A 15094-nucleotide genomic window follows, 5' to 3' on the forward strand; every position below is an offset into this window, starting at 1 on the left:
TACAAGTAAATCGGTTGATTTGCCCCCAGTGCCTCCGGCAAACAAACAGCCCCGCCAACAGCCAACACCTGGAAGTGGAAGTCGCGGTGGTGTTGCCAATGAAGCACTGGAAAAGGATTAACATCTAACTTAACATTAATCAAATCCAATTCGCTGCGATTATGTACAATGGAAATTTTATTTTGATACTGCCAAATGGCAAAAAATTGCTTTGGCCGTGAGTCATCTTCTTTGACTTTCGTTCTTTTCAATTTTATGAATTATGTTGGGACTTAGCAATATTTATTATTTTTTATAAGCAACACTTATATACTGTTTTGCAACAAATAAAGATAAAATGTTTTAAAATGGCATGCCTAACTACTACTAACTATTTAAAATTGCCGCTATTAATTGGTACTGTTCTATCGATAACAACGATCCTCAGCAGCGACCCCTACGTTTTAGACTATGTTATCACAGGGGACAGTTATCGATGTCCAAATTTTTCATCGATGTTCTTTCCGCGCACGTGTACGCGGTTGTTTTCGTTTTAATTCTTATATTTTATTCATTTTAAAACAGTAATTCAACAGGTTGAAGTATATAATGGCCATTCAACCCAATCGGCGCAAAAGAAAACATGCTGAGGCAACTGCCGGAGCGGAGGAACAACAGGATGAGGGCGAATTGGCAGTGCCCAAGAAACTGGCCAAAGAATCAGACACACCACAGAAACAAAAGAAGAAGAAGAAATCCAAAGAGTCCCAAATTGCTCCAAATGATGAGGATATGACAGAAGCCGTCGCTCCAGCAGATGAGCATCAAGAAGAAGAAGAGGAAACGCAACAGGTAGATTTGGCCGGTTCTACTTCCAAAAAATCAAGACACAAGGAGGACAATGAGGCCGAAATCAGCCCCGACTCTGGCATTGAGCCGGAGGAGAAAGCTGCTCATGTCCAAAGATTTCCCAACGATTTCAAAATGCTTAATTTCCGTACCAAATTGCGCGGAAACAATTTCATTACAGGTAATCTCAGTAAAATTCGAAACTTCCTTTAGTTAATTTAGCCATTTTTGGATTCCAATAGAATTGCGTCACTTCCTGCACATGTGTCAAACCACACGGCCTAAACTGGTGGCCAAGTACATTGAGAAGCGTGGCAAGCCCTTGGAATTGGCCGAAGCCTTTGAAAGGATCGACAAGAATAATATTTTGCATGTGGACTATCTAACGGAGGCGCTGCATCGTGTTGTAATGGAGATATTGAGCAATCAAAAGAGTCACATGGAATCGGCTGCCCATGGCTGTCGTTATTTCCTCAAATCTCATGGTGGTGTCCTTGAGCAGCTGTTGCAATCGACGAGTCCAAGTCACCGAAGGAACGCCCTAAAACTGCTTACGGCCATAGTTTGTGTGGAACCGCAACTGGGACGCCAGGTTCTAAACTCCTATGACATACTATCGAATGTTAAGACAATGGAGCAGATGCTGTCCCACTCCAAGAACGACTACAAGAACGAGGAGACCGTGAGGAAAGCCTATATACACTTTGTCTTGGCTTTTCTGGTAGATGGCAATAGCTTGCTGATCCGTAATATATTGGATCGTGGACAATTGATTGGTGTCCTGGCAAGAGGATTAGTCTATGACGATCATGTCACAGTCTGTGTAGTTGTTAATGCTTTGCGGCAATATGTACTGGAAAATCCTGATATACAAAAGACCAAGAAGGTTTTAGTTTTCGATCTAGAGTGCCTCAAGAATCTGCGAAGACTCTATGACTGGCTTGGACCAAAGGGCTTGCACGCGATGTATTGCAAAAAGCAGAAAGAAGAAGAAGTGCCAGAGGTCGAGGTAAAGCCCGAGGAAAGGCAGGCCGTCGCTTCAGCTGTTCATGAACTATTGCTCATGCTGCTTACATCAAGGAAATATGGCATCACCTTCGATGCCATGACCCATTACAGAGAGAAGCACAATAAGGTGCAGGGCCGGCTATTGGGATCACTTGATAAGCCTTTCAACAATCCGCTTAAATGGGAATTGGTCTTAAAAACTCTAACCGCCTGTCCGGATTTGGGACGAGCCTCTGTGAGAAACTTCTCGGTTCTGATTAATAAAGCCAAAATACCTCGGAAGGATATCCCCAAGGCCTGTGAATTTCTGGCCGAAGTTATAGCCACCCTTCCACCCAGCTCTCTGGGTGCAGCCATGGATAAGATGACTCTAACCGATCTTAGCTTCTGGATTAAACAAATTTGTTTACCTGTCGAGGCTATGATCCAGATTGTTGGTCGAGATCTTTTGAGAGAAGATAATTTTGCCATTCGCCTGGCTACCAATCGTTTACTCCTCTCCATGATGCAACAATATAGCAACTATATGCAGGCAATCGAACTGAGAGAGCAGTCAAAAAAAGCTGGCAATTCGTTGCGTAAATTTAAATTTGACTTGTTGAACCATTTGCTTATCAATTTTCCCAACATAGACGTCATCCTATACTCGCTCTATATGAGCATTCAGAAGCAAAAGGATGAAGATGTCGATGTATTGGAGCACCTGTCCGTCACACTAGATTTGATTTTGATCATGTGCAAAGAGAATAAAGCATTCGTTAAGAAGACAAGTCAAATTCTGGACTATTTGGATGTGCTGCGTCCCCTCTACGAGGCTAACTTTGATAAATTGAAGAACAATGAGGATGATGATAAAATCAAATTGGAATTAAAGTCAATCAAGACGATATTAATGCTCTTTCCCCTTTCGTTGGATCCAAAAGAAAAACTCTTCGAGAAGGTCTTCCGTTCGTTTGTCAAGGCCTACATGCTTGAGGATGTGGCCATTAAAACAGAAGCTGGAAATCTATTAAATCGACTGTTCCGTAATACAGGAATATTCGATTCCTGTCGCCATGAGATTGACATTTGGCTGGAATCTTTGGTATGTTTCGATGCCCACGTTGCGGACAATGTAACCGATATTCTGCTTACCATTCTGAGTCTGGATTGGACCGAGATCACATTGCCCGAATTGGATATGGCCGAGACAGCGAGTAATGTAAAGAATCTTGGTAAATTATTTACCCAAATCGAACAGGGACAGACAGTGCAGGCCTTTGTAGAGACTTTAACACTAAGCAAGATGATGCCTCTTCTGCTTGAGGGTGTCTCGCTAGAGGAACCCTATGATGCCTATGTCGAATTGGTGTTTATACTGCTCTTCCATTACCACACCAAACCGGAACAGGTTTTCCGTCTTTATAATGGACATTTAACCAAATACAAGAATTATCTAGAGAGTTGGCTAACAACTGGAGGACAGATAAAATCTCTGCCCAAGGCCGTCAGCAAAATTTGGCCAGACTTGAATCAACTTTTGGAGGAAATCAGTAAACCCAAAGATGGAAAAGTTCTCGAGTTGATTTTTAAACCCAAAGATGAGCAGAAAATCTTTAAACTAGAACTGGAGGAGGGCAAGAACTTGCAATTTGACTCTAGTTTAAGCAATCCACGACGGAATCATATCTATGTACAGGAGCTGCTCTTTGTTCTGACTCAATTGTTTAACCAACAATTGCTTACCCAGCAACAGGCTGAATTAATTGCAGATTGTCTGATACGCTTCCTACAAATCGCACGCCAATTGGATGGCAATCTATTGGAGCCAGGCAAACTCCAGAATTTGGATGAGGAACAGCATGTGGAAAGTCATACCGAAAATCTATTGCACTACATCTACAGCATACGACTGAGTCAGCTGCGCCTCACCCAGTTGCTTAGTGAGACGAATGAAACGCATTTAAACTATATAATCTTCCTAAGACGATTGACAGAACATTGTCGTAGTCTGCCCGGATTCGCTAGCCATACAGCCAACTATCGTCTGCAATTGACCAAGTCACTGGAAATTGGTCTGGCCACATCCAGTGTGGATTTGGATCAACAACAGTTAATGGAGTGTGTGTCCCTGGTCGATGCTTTTGAACTGAATGCCAAGGAGTGCGGAGATATGTTGGACTTGCTTATGACTAAAGCCACAGCGAAGGATTACTTTGTGGCTCAGAGGCAAAATCATTATTACGATTTACTCTTGCGTCTGCTGACACGTCTGGCCACGATAAAAGAACCCATAGATTGCTCTCAGTCGACAATTAAACTTTGTTCCTTGTATAGAGATTTAAATACGCAAAGTGAATCCCAGCTGGAACCACTGGAGACTGCTTTTCTGCAATTCCTGGAGATCTATCATCATCATATATCGTCATGCGATTCTGAATTCTTCTCCACATTTTTTAATCCAACACGCAAACTGAGTAAATCAGCCATCAAATTGGCCAGTTTACTGCTCGAACGTCAGCCGGAACTGGCAAAAACATTTATCGAACTTCTACCCGATCATCTAGAGCAAAAGGAACTCATTTATCCACTGCTGGATGTGGCCTTTGCCAAGAAGTACGAGTTGCCTCAATCGCTGTTGCAGCGTTGCTATCAAACCTACAAGAGCGGCTTCATGAAGAGTATCGAGAAGCCACAGAAGGCTGCTCTTATATATCGAGAGCACTCAGATGCCAGTTGTGCTTTGATTGCCCTATGTATGCCCAAGTCAGAGTGTCTCGATTATTGCCAGAAGCAGTTGAAACTTGACTCTGTAGAACTGTTTCAGATGAAAGTGTTGCGTGAGATTTACTGGCAGGCTTTGGCCTCCAGCAAGGATGAAGTGCAGCGTGGAACAGTTTTTGTTGGCTACATCAACTTGCAAATTCAAATGTTGAGCCTCGATCTAAAGAAACAGAGTGTGGAGGCACTCAAGATTGAGCAGATGGCCTGGAATTGCTACGAGTGGTGGCAGCAGCCGCAAATCAAGGAATTGCAATTGGATTGGAGTCGTCTATTGAATGCATCGCACTGGATAAATTTCTGCAAAAGTTGTCTAAAGACAGCGCTTCATTTATCGGAAGATTCCCAGCAGCAGCAGCAGGCGGATCCACTTCATGGACTCTTGCTTAAGCTTCTCGCGTTCCTTTGTGATCGTCTGTACGAGGACTATAACTTGGAAGATGGTTCCGGCCAGGATGGGGCAGAGGCAACTCCTTCTCTATTGTATGAAATGATCTGCACACATTCCTGCTCGTTTGATCATTTGCTGGGCAACCAAAGTGAGGTAAAGACCCAAATCTTAAACATAATGGAAACACTGGCAAGGAAAGCTCCAGCTGCCTTACACTCCACCCACATCCCCGTCATCCTGGGTGCATATCAGGCGAAATTATCAGCTGCTGATCGTTATGCCTTGGCTCTGCTAGAACACTACGAACGCTTCGATGTGGGTCTACAGCAGTACAGACCATTTATTTGGGGGGAAAGCGCCGTAGCCCATTATGCCCTAAGAGCCACCGATGAGGATGAACGAGCTAAGCTACAGCAGCAGGAAACCAATGTGGCCCAAGTGCTGGCCTTAATAGTGCGGCAGACATGCGAATATACCATTGAAAACTTTCCCATTTGGCGGAGTCTTCATGCCAGGGAACAATTACCGAAGTTGCAATTTGAGAATCCTTTAATTAAGTTCCAGGCATTTGGCGATAACCTCCTGGAACAAATGGTGGAGCAAGGTGTGCAAGAGTATTCGCAGGAGCTGCGACGTATCTGTCCCAAAAGAGAGACAATCTACGAGAATTGCTATGATCCCGCATTCATGGTGCCGTTAATGCTCCACTGCTTCGCTCCGGAATCTGTGGTTCGCGCCCGTTGGCCCGTCCAAAATGGTTTGCTCGCTTTGAGTTTTTGTGGCTTGTCCTCGCTGGATAAAGATATGCGATTGGCGGCAGCCAATGCCCAGCAACGCTATCGGACACACTTTGAACTATCCAAATTCTATGAGCGTCCATTGTGGACGCAAGCCTATGATAATATACAGGCGGGTTTATCAGAGCTGCGCACCTCGTGGCTGGCCCAGAGGCGAACACATGGCGGAACTCCAAGGGTTCCGCTTATTCCGGCCCTCTTCATCGCCCATAGCTTTAATTTGAGCACAGAACCGACGCACTTACTCTACAAACGTTTGATGATGTACTTGAGATTGAAACAGAGTTTCAACTTCCAAACTATTCCCGATTTCAATGTGTTCTTCTACTCTCCCGAGCCGGAACATCAACAGTATCGTGAGTTCATTGTGGAACTGTTGCGTTGTGGCATCAAATGCAGTGCCGATCTCTTCCTGCTGGTGTCCACGAATACGTTTAAAGTGCTGCTCGGCTTCTACGGTTGTAGTATGGCCACTCTGGATACCAATCTGTTGCTTCTCTCTGTGCTCTCCACATGCGTGAAAATTCCTGGCGCTGTGAAAATCATGTTGGAGCATGCGGGAATTCTCCCTTGGCTGCAGGGCGTCATCCGAGACACAGAGTTCCATCAATTCGACATTATCGAGGGAATCATAAGCATTATCAACAACTTATGGTACGCCCTGGCTGCTAGTAAATCGGAGTTACCCGACTATGCCCATTTCCAATTGCGATTGCATAGACTGATCCTCCAGTTGCTGCCGATGCTCTCGCCACGGATATCAGTTCCTGCATTGGCTCGTCTTCTGAATGTACTCTGGAAAACGGCCACGATTTGTGGCCAACATGGGGCAATGTCTGGTGATCAATTGGATCAACTTTTGGAATGTCTTTCCCGTCACTGGCCAGATCAACTAAGTGAAGTCCGCTATGTTCGCTCATTTGGCGGCTCTGCAGCCTGTTCCCGTTCCGAATACTGCAAATGGTTGGCCAACGATCAACAATTGGAAGTCCATGCTGTGCTCGCCCTCTCAAGTCTACGTGAATACATAAGTGATTGGTGGGTAGCCAACAAGAAGAATATTACCTCAACCACTTCTCCCCCTCCAGAGAGCTCGACTTCGACGACGACTGGCGTGGCATAGTCTTCATTTTAGAATAAATATTGGAAATTTGTTTATCGTTTAAGTATAAAGTTGTTTGAATATAGATTGTACATCAATTATCCAGCTAATGTTTTCTTATTTAATGTAATCTCCATAACACAGCTAAAATCATTTTGTATTAAATTAAAAATTTGTTAGGAAACCAATTGTTATATCATTCTATGGAAATGCATTAAAAGTAAAAGTAATTTAAAAGTTTTAATACCCTTTCTTATGCTATTCAAACTTGCTTGATTGATAGCCAACAAAATGAGTTTATGTAAGCTTCAAGAGTTATCCAAATTGTTCTCGTTTCCTGTGCCTTATAGTAATTTAATTAATACTCGATTAAATTTGAAAGTTAGACGTCATAAATGTAGAAAGCATTAGCCATACCAATGCCTATTGAGAAGATGTGAATTCTATGAACGATAAAATTACTAAACTCTATTGCATATGACATGACAAACTAGAAATTAATTAAGATCTTTGTTTGAGGATGGGGGCGACATAATGACACCATCTATGTATAATCTAAGTAAGCAAATAGGAACCATCTATCGTTGATAGATGTGTTGAAAGTAAACTGTCATACAAGCCATCAGCTTTGCCAACATGTGAGCATCGTCAACCTTCATTAGTCTGGCCCGCAACTTATGACAAATTACCAAGGCATCAGCATAACAAAAGATCATATCATTTGTTTTTGGCTTAAAGTTACATATTTTGGCCAATTCGTTTTCACACGCAGTCAGCACACGTGGGCGTAAATCCAGGCACCACCTACTACATATGCACCAAGACGAAGACCAAGACCTAGACCAAGTCTCTTGGTTCAACGAAATGTTAATCACCTAAAGCCAAACGCAGAATATTAATATAAAAAAAGAGGGAAATATTCAAAGTTATTTTGTTTAACTTACCCTGTTATTTTTTGTCTTCAGCGAAAGGTTGCATGAACATCCAGAAATTTGTGGAATCTTTAACTTGTGATGTGTCTCAGAAGAAATAAGAAATCTTTTTGGGATTATAATCAGCATTTGGGAAATCATGAATTCTGAAAACTTAACTACTGATTGATTGAATTAACTACTCAATAATTTAAGATTAATACATATTTCAGCTATCAACACATGAAGAGACAGGAATTAAAGAATGAAAAAGTGTCCAAAATAATTGCATAGTACAGGGTATCATTGAGTCTTTGCCATACTTCAACCAAAAATCATTTTGTTTTATATGTAAAGCAATGTGCGCAAAGTTGATGCAACTTGACAGAAATATATTGACAAGATTTATGATTTTAGTAGTTCATATTGAAATTTAATCCATATCGCTTATATAAACAACGAAATCTCTCTCTATCTCTCCACTTCGACATAATTGATTGACACAAGCAAAGTTTTTGCTATTTATGAGTCAAAATTTTGGCTAAAATAACCAAATAAACGATCAAAAATATCAAATTTCGCTCATTAAAGACATAATTATCTTTTTTGCTTAGTCCAATAAAAAATAAAGGAAAATCTGAAATACGATATGAAAAATTGTTAATCTGCCATCCAAGCAAAAAGATATTTACCCAATGCTATTTTGACCTTTTCACACAATGCTATTCACTCTCCATACATATACATATGTACATTCTGTCATACTTATCAATCAAAGACTTTCAATTTATCACTAATAGAAAAAGGGCTGGGCTTACTATGGACCCTACTTGGGTTTGTATGCCCTTAATCACTTTTGTTTTTATGCCCATTAATCTCAAGCGATTATAAGCTTTAAACCATTTAACATTAAAGTATGAAAATTGTGAGTCTAAAAAAATTAATTGGGAATAAAATCAAGAAAATTTCTTATGTAGTACAGAGGAAAGAATTTTTCATCACTTTGCTCATCTTTACTGGGTCTTAACTTAGCCCACTTTATGCCGTTTGATCTTAATTCCAACGCCAAATATTTAATCTTATAAAAGTCATGAAAAAGTATATAAAACTAAAAGTTTTTTTCAAAATTTTTTAACTTAATAAAAAGTTTTAAATTTCTAAATTTCAATTACAGTTTTGAAAAAAGATTATAGATTTGGCTCATTTATTAATTGATTTCGGGTCACTCAAAGCGTAGCTTAACTGCATTTTAATAATTATGGGTCAAAATTAATATATATATAATATATATTATTCATTTAGCTAGAGTATAAAGAAAGCTATGAAAAAGAAAAGCGACACTTTTATTAATTATTTCAATAGTTTCTACACAATAGACAAAAAAAGTCTAGAAAAAAGACAGCAAATTGAAAAATGATTAGAGACACAGATGGACAACATAAAGAAAGTTCAAAAGTTCATACCACATAATGTCCAATCGATCTCAGTAGCTGAACTGAACCAAAGCCAAACAATGCGATCATCAAGAGTCAAGAAAGGGCTTCGTGGGTGTGGCCATCAATATATATGTAACTGTGTGTTTTTATAGGTTTACCCACAATTTACTGCCTGTCAAATGATTGATTTAGCTTACTTAAAAAACCATTTTGTCTTTTAATCCGGAACCGAACGAACCGAACCGACATTCATGGCCCAACGACCTCTTGAAGCGATACAAACAAACGCCTGGAAATACAAATTGGTAGATCGATTCCACACACACACACACATACGAAATGCGTTGGCAAATATTGCGTCTGATGCGTTCATATTTCACACCTTAAACGACTACCCAGTGTTTGAAAGGGGAGGGATTAGCCAGGGGGGAAGGCTGGATGGACCATCTACTATTTGCATTTTAAATTATTGACGACTGTGGCGGCTCATTGACATGTTTATTTTATGGTCGCCGAAAGGCCTTTGCATTGTTTCACACAAACACCGATAAAGAAATACATACTTACATATATACGATATACATTTGTTTATTTATTTTTAAACAAATTTCTCGATTGTTTTCCATTGCCTGTGTGTTTTATATTTATTTTTTGATTATCTGTCGTATTTACTTTTCTGATCCCAATCCGCGGAAGATGCGCAGATGTCTTGTTGCTTTTTGTGATTAAATTTTTGTTTTTTTTTTTGCTACTACTAATCATAAATGCCCAAAAGTGAGTGATTTCGTGACGGTCTGTCTGTCCGTCTCTTTGGGATAGATGGTTGATTGGTCAAACGTCCGGGGAGACTGTCAAGTATATGTCATAATTGGAGAGTTTCAAATTTAGCTGCTCATTTGGCTTTTCTATCATCCAATTGATGACTTTATTATGCTTCAATATGTAAATGCAAAAAGGGAAGGTAGCTAGTTTCGGTTTAACAGAAAATAGGGCGTGGCTAACCCAACATGAAACGCTTTGTCAAGGTCAACAGTTGCAAACACGATGTCTGCGGGTCAAATGCAAAAGGTTAAAACGCCCATTAACTTCACCTTTAATTGGCAACAAAATCAAATCATTGTAAACACTTTGCCTTGAAATTTTGTCATCTCTTCTACGTAAATAATTTGTATATATTATTTGCATAGGCCAAATGTATTCACATTTTAAGCTATTACTTTGATTACTACAATTATTGAAACTATAAAGCAATAAATTGGTTAAAGTTGAATTAGAAGACAGATTTCGTTTACAGGTAATAGTAGATTTTGTAGGTTCAGTTAAATCTATAAACATTTTTAAAGAAATAAATATTTTCTGAAGTTAAAAAAAAAATTGTAAGTAAACAATTTTGGGGTAAATTTTTAATTTATACTGCACGCTTTTCTCTTCTTCCTTGGATTTCCTCATATGAAGAGAATTTTGAAGAGAATTTTTTTGGATCAGAAATACATTTTTCTTCCCACAACTATAATACAATTTTCCCTTTTGGTTTTTAAACTGTTATCTTCTAAATATTTCCCATCAAATGTAGAAGATATTCAAAAAGTGCTCCAATAAGTAGAAAATAGTTTTTAAAGTTGTCATTATACAAAATTACAATAAGGAAACTGTAAAATTTAGATATTCCATCCATTTGGCCATTTAATTGAATAAAATTATAGTCCAAATGAATGTTATTGTCCATAAAATAATCTCTGTTTTTATTGCAACCACAAAAATTTGTTCATATCACATATGTTGCACTCTATTTGAATCATATCCAAAATAATGCATATACAATTTCATTTTTTTCGTCCTCGGCCAGGTGAACGGTAGCCGCCGCCAGCTGATCACGTTTAGCCTCCAGTTGGAGTTAGGCAAATGACCTGCTGGTTCTTCTGGTCTCTTTTTTGTTTCCAAGACACAATCAAAATTTGTTCAACGTACAAAATGGCAACAGCAGCACCCACCTCAACAACAACAACAACCATGTAGGAGTGTATATATATGGATATATCGTGTCGTTGTTTTTCTTAGCCCCAAAAGTCAAATTGAAAATTGTTCATTTGAAAAACGTTGAGGGGGAGAGAAACGCATGTCGATGATGCCAAACGGAAAAGGGTGCAAACGGGTTCAAATGGCGAACAAGGCGATGAGGCGTTCAAATATCAAAAGTCACGACGAAGAAAGCAGGTTTTTCTTTTTTGGAGGAAAAGAAGGAGGAGGGAGTTTGACTTCAATGTTCAGTGTGTATGTGTGTGCAGGTTGCGCTTTAACAAAACAAAAAAAAAAGCATTTGCCAAATATTAGGCGACTAAAAGATGTGCCTCCTCCTTTTCCCCCTCTTCCTTCTCCTCCTCCAGCCATGTGCAAACTTGTCATGCAATCGGCAAATAGTTTCACTAGATGCCACCGATGCCAACAGGTATCCAATAACAAGAAAAACTCACACAAAATCTACTTGCATTTTAAGGTGTTTGCCATGCAAACTATTAACTATTTGGATAATGAATTATTATCAAAGGTTTCCCCCAAATTTGTTGAGCAAAGGATGTGCCCTGTCACTCCATCAATCTCTGTCACTCCAGCTCAAAAGATAACTATTGATATAGGCTTTTCAACAAAGACGTCTTTCCCAATCTCATCCTCCATAAAAAGGGTTTCATTCTTTATTAAAGCTCATTTTGCATACGTCTTGAATATTGAAAAGCTTAGTTATGCAATCTCAATCAGATTTCACAATCCTTCTTTGAGTTTTGTATGGGAAGTTGTGGAAAATATAGACCTTTGATTAAAGATTTTTTCAAAAAATGTAATTGCAAAGCCAACAGACGCAATTTACGATAGAATATTTTTCTTTGATGGTTCTTAATGAAAGATTGAACCACCGAAAAATAGTTTTCTTTTGTTAAAATATACTATTCCCTAAAGGCATTCTTTCCATAAGGGTCTAAAAATTAATAATTTCTTAAACATCAATTGAGTAAACTCAAACTAATCTATCAAAAACAAAGGAAAGTTCAAGTAAGTGTGAGATTATTCTAGTCAATATGCTCGATTTCCGCAAGAGTATACAAAATGTGGCATTCAAGAAAATAAATGTTGATGTAAATAGATCTTTCACCTCAAGTCAACTTTGCATTGTAGTTTCGTTACAACAAGTCGTTGAACGATGGTCATCTTCATGGCCAAAACAATGCTTTCAAGTGCCAGTTGCCAGTAGTTTGATGGAACCATCAAATCATCATCTCTATCAGTGTGTGTGTGTGTGTGTGTGAGTCGAGTAGAAGAGTGGCCAATAGTTGGTATTTCCCGTTTTTGGTATCTAGCAAATATTTAGCCATGGTGAAAAGCGAAAATGAAATAAGCAATTGAAAAGTTTTCAAACTGAAGATGATCAAACGGAAATCCGGAAATTAACGTATGTATTGATTATGGAAAATGCGTATGGCAATGAGTTAATTTACATACACAAATGGTGCTAATTTGAGAGAAATTTTCTACCATGAAGTGGCCCAGACGGCCACGCGGAAGTCTAACATGGAGAGGAGAGGAGAGGTAACTGCAGCCACGAGCCAAAGCTCCAACTTTGATCTGTGTGCGAATGCCAAGCCCCGTTGGCGTTGTGGACGGGTAATGAGCAGACACGGCTACGGGCAAGGATTTGGCCAAAACAAAAACAAAAAGAGCTATAGCAACAAAAAACCAGTTGCCAAGTTGCCAACTGAAGATGTGCCACACACAGATGCTGGATGTGAATGCGAATGTTGGGTAACATATAATCATAAAACTGTGCCCAAAATCCAAAACGAAATGGAAAGTCTGTCTGTCAAAAAAAAAAAAAAAAGAAGAAAAAAAGTTGTCAAAATGAACGCACGCATAAAACCTCGCATAAAAACCCTAATGAAGCCACCACGTATTAAGTATTGTAGAATAATCATTTGATTTTAAAGATTGCATCATAATAAAGATATATATATAAAACATAATGGACACCAAAAGCGTGTAAATTTGCAATTGACTGGCGGCCAGGTTTTATAGCCAAGTTCAAGCGGCATATCGATAAAAGGGCCAGCAGCAGCTTTCATTCATTAGCCCGACAGCAATAAACGTACAAAAACATGTTGTTGGCAACATTTGAGGCCAGCAACATGTTGCCAAACCAGCCACCATGAACGAGCAGCAGCAGCAGCATCATCTTCAGCTTGTCGGTCATTTCTTTGGCAAGGAGGCCGCATTGAAGCTTGCCAGGCCTTCAGTCTGTAGCAAGCGTTCAGATGGTTTAGTTGTTGTTTTACCTTTTTGCTGGCGCTGGCGAACCGCAAATAGGCCCCCCCCCGACCCAAGAAACGAATTAAAGACCCAAAATCGCGCAAATCAGTTACAATTGTTGTCGTTGTTGTTGGTGTGAATCGATTTTAGCTAATTTGAAAATAACGAAAAGTGCAACAAGACCAAAAGCTAATAGACAAATCAAATGAATGAATAACCAAATACGTTAAAAACTAATTAGAGTTTGGTTTTTTTGAGATTGTTTTGATTTTGATATATTACAATTTGATTGCGTGTGAATTATTTGCCTCTATCTTAGAGTGCGCAGATAAGAAACGAGGAAAATAGAGAAGAGATTGGTCAACTTTTGGATATAACTCTACAATTCATTTTGGATTATAATGGCCATAATGGTAAGTAAAAAAAAGAAGATGTATTGAAAAACTTTCACCAGCAAAATTTACTAATTAAATTATATTAATTAACCAAACGAAAAAGAAGAAAAAAATTGGAAACACGCCCAACTTTGGCACTTTGAATGTTATGAGTGTGGGAGTTTTTTTTATTTTCGCATCCGACATAGTGACGAATTGAAAAATCGAAGCTTATCCATCGGGGGAATATATTTGAATTTCTGTTTTTTCATTTCTCTCATGGTTTTTTCTTTTTGGCAATATCAAAATTATTGATAGTCATTTTGAGCGAGTCATTTGTGTAATGGGTTTTTAATGCCATTTAATGATTCCATTTCATAGCCGAACGCCATAAACCAATGACTAAAAGCCAATAAAACAATTTAATTAGTCGCAGTAGACTCATTTGATTTACAGATCACACAGAAGCGATTTGCTAACTGCAGATGAAGTTATTTTATGATAGACACAAACAAGATTAAGATCGTTAAGTCTCCCCCCCTGCAGTTAGCCAACAGGAGATGGAAATTGAGTTTTTGATCGTTTAACTAAATTAGCTCATATGCCTAGGCGAAGGTTGTCAAAGTGTTTAAACACATGCAAGGTCGTTTAAATTGATTCTACACCAAAAAGCTTACATACTAAGACAGCCCGCATATATATATATATTTATGATTAGACTGTAACACACCCTGGGCATATCCGATTTCATATTATGCAATATACAATTTATGGCCAGTCGACCTGTTCGCAATACCAGCCAAAGTTGAGAGTTGGCCACAGACTGGAAGAGTGTCCAGTCATCATTGAAGACGACATCCCAAAAAACGCAAGATGCTCGCCGTTGTAGTAGTAATTGTTGTTGTTGTTGTTGTTAACATGCAATAAAATTTCACTTTTCACCGTTGCATAATTGCAGTTTGACAATGCTTAAAATTGATTATGTTTTTTTCTTTCGGTTTTGCGAATATAAATAAAACATAGCTTCCTTGCCGTTCGCAAGATTTCACCAGCCCAAAATTAGCAACTTGGGTCATAAATCATGCAAAGCCTCAGACAAAGTGTCAAGGGAGGTGTAAGAGGAAGTAAAAATAAACAAAAAAAGATCAAAAAGATCAAAGTTGACATATCCTAAAATGAATTTTTGTTGAAACA

At 38.9% G+C, this 15094-nt stretch overlaps 1 protein-coding gene across 1 annotated transcript; it reads left to right on the forward strand.

Moving 5' to 3' along the window:
* The first annotated feature begins 493 nt into the window (after nt 1-493).
* LOC6647224 lies at nt 494-7130 on the forward strand. Its single transcript, XM_002069727.4, has 2 exons — nt 494-1009; nt 1071-7130. Exons 1-2 carry the CDS (start codon nt 589-591, stop codon nt 6905-6907), a joined length of 6258 nt encoding a protein of 2085 aa, XP_002069763.1. The 5' UTR covers nt 494-588; the 3' UTR covers nt 6908-7130.
* Nucleotides 7131-15094: the final 7964 nt, after the last annotated feature.

Source organism: Drosophila willistoni, chromosome 3R, assembly GCF_018902025.1.
Source record: "Drosophila willistoni isolate 14030-0811.24 chromosome 3R, UCI_dwil_1.1, whole genome shotgun sequence".
NCBI classification, from domain to species: domain Eukaryota; kingdom Metazoa; phylum Arthropoda; class Insecta; order Diptera; family Drosophilidae; genus Drosophila; species Drosophila willistoni.

What these genes read in the sequence shown, in the direction of transcription:
- LOC6647224 (XM_002069727.4), top strand. Translation starts at nt 589, where the DNA reads ATGGCCATTCAACCCAATCGGCGCAAAAGAAAACATGCTGAGGCAACT. An exon ending in CGGAAACAATTTCATTACAG is followed by an intron (nt 1,010 to 1,070) that starts GTAATCTCAGTA and finishes GGATTCCAATAG; the next exon opens with AATTGCGTCACTTCCTGCAC.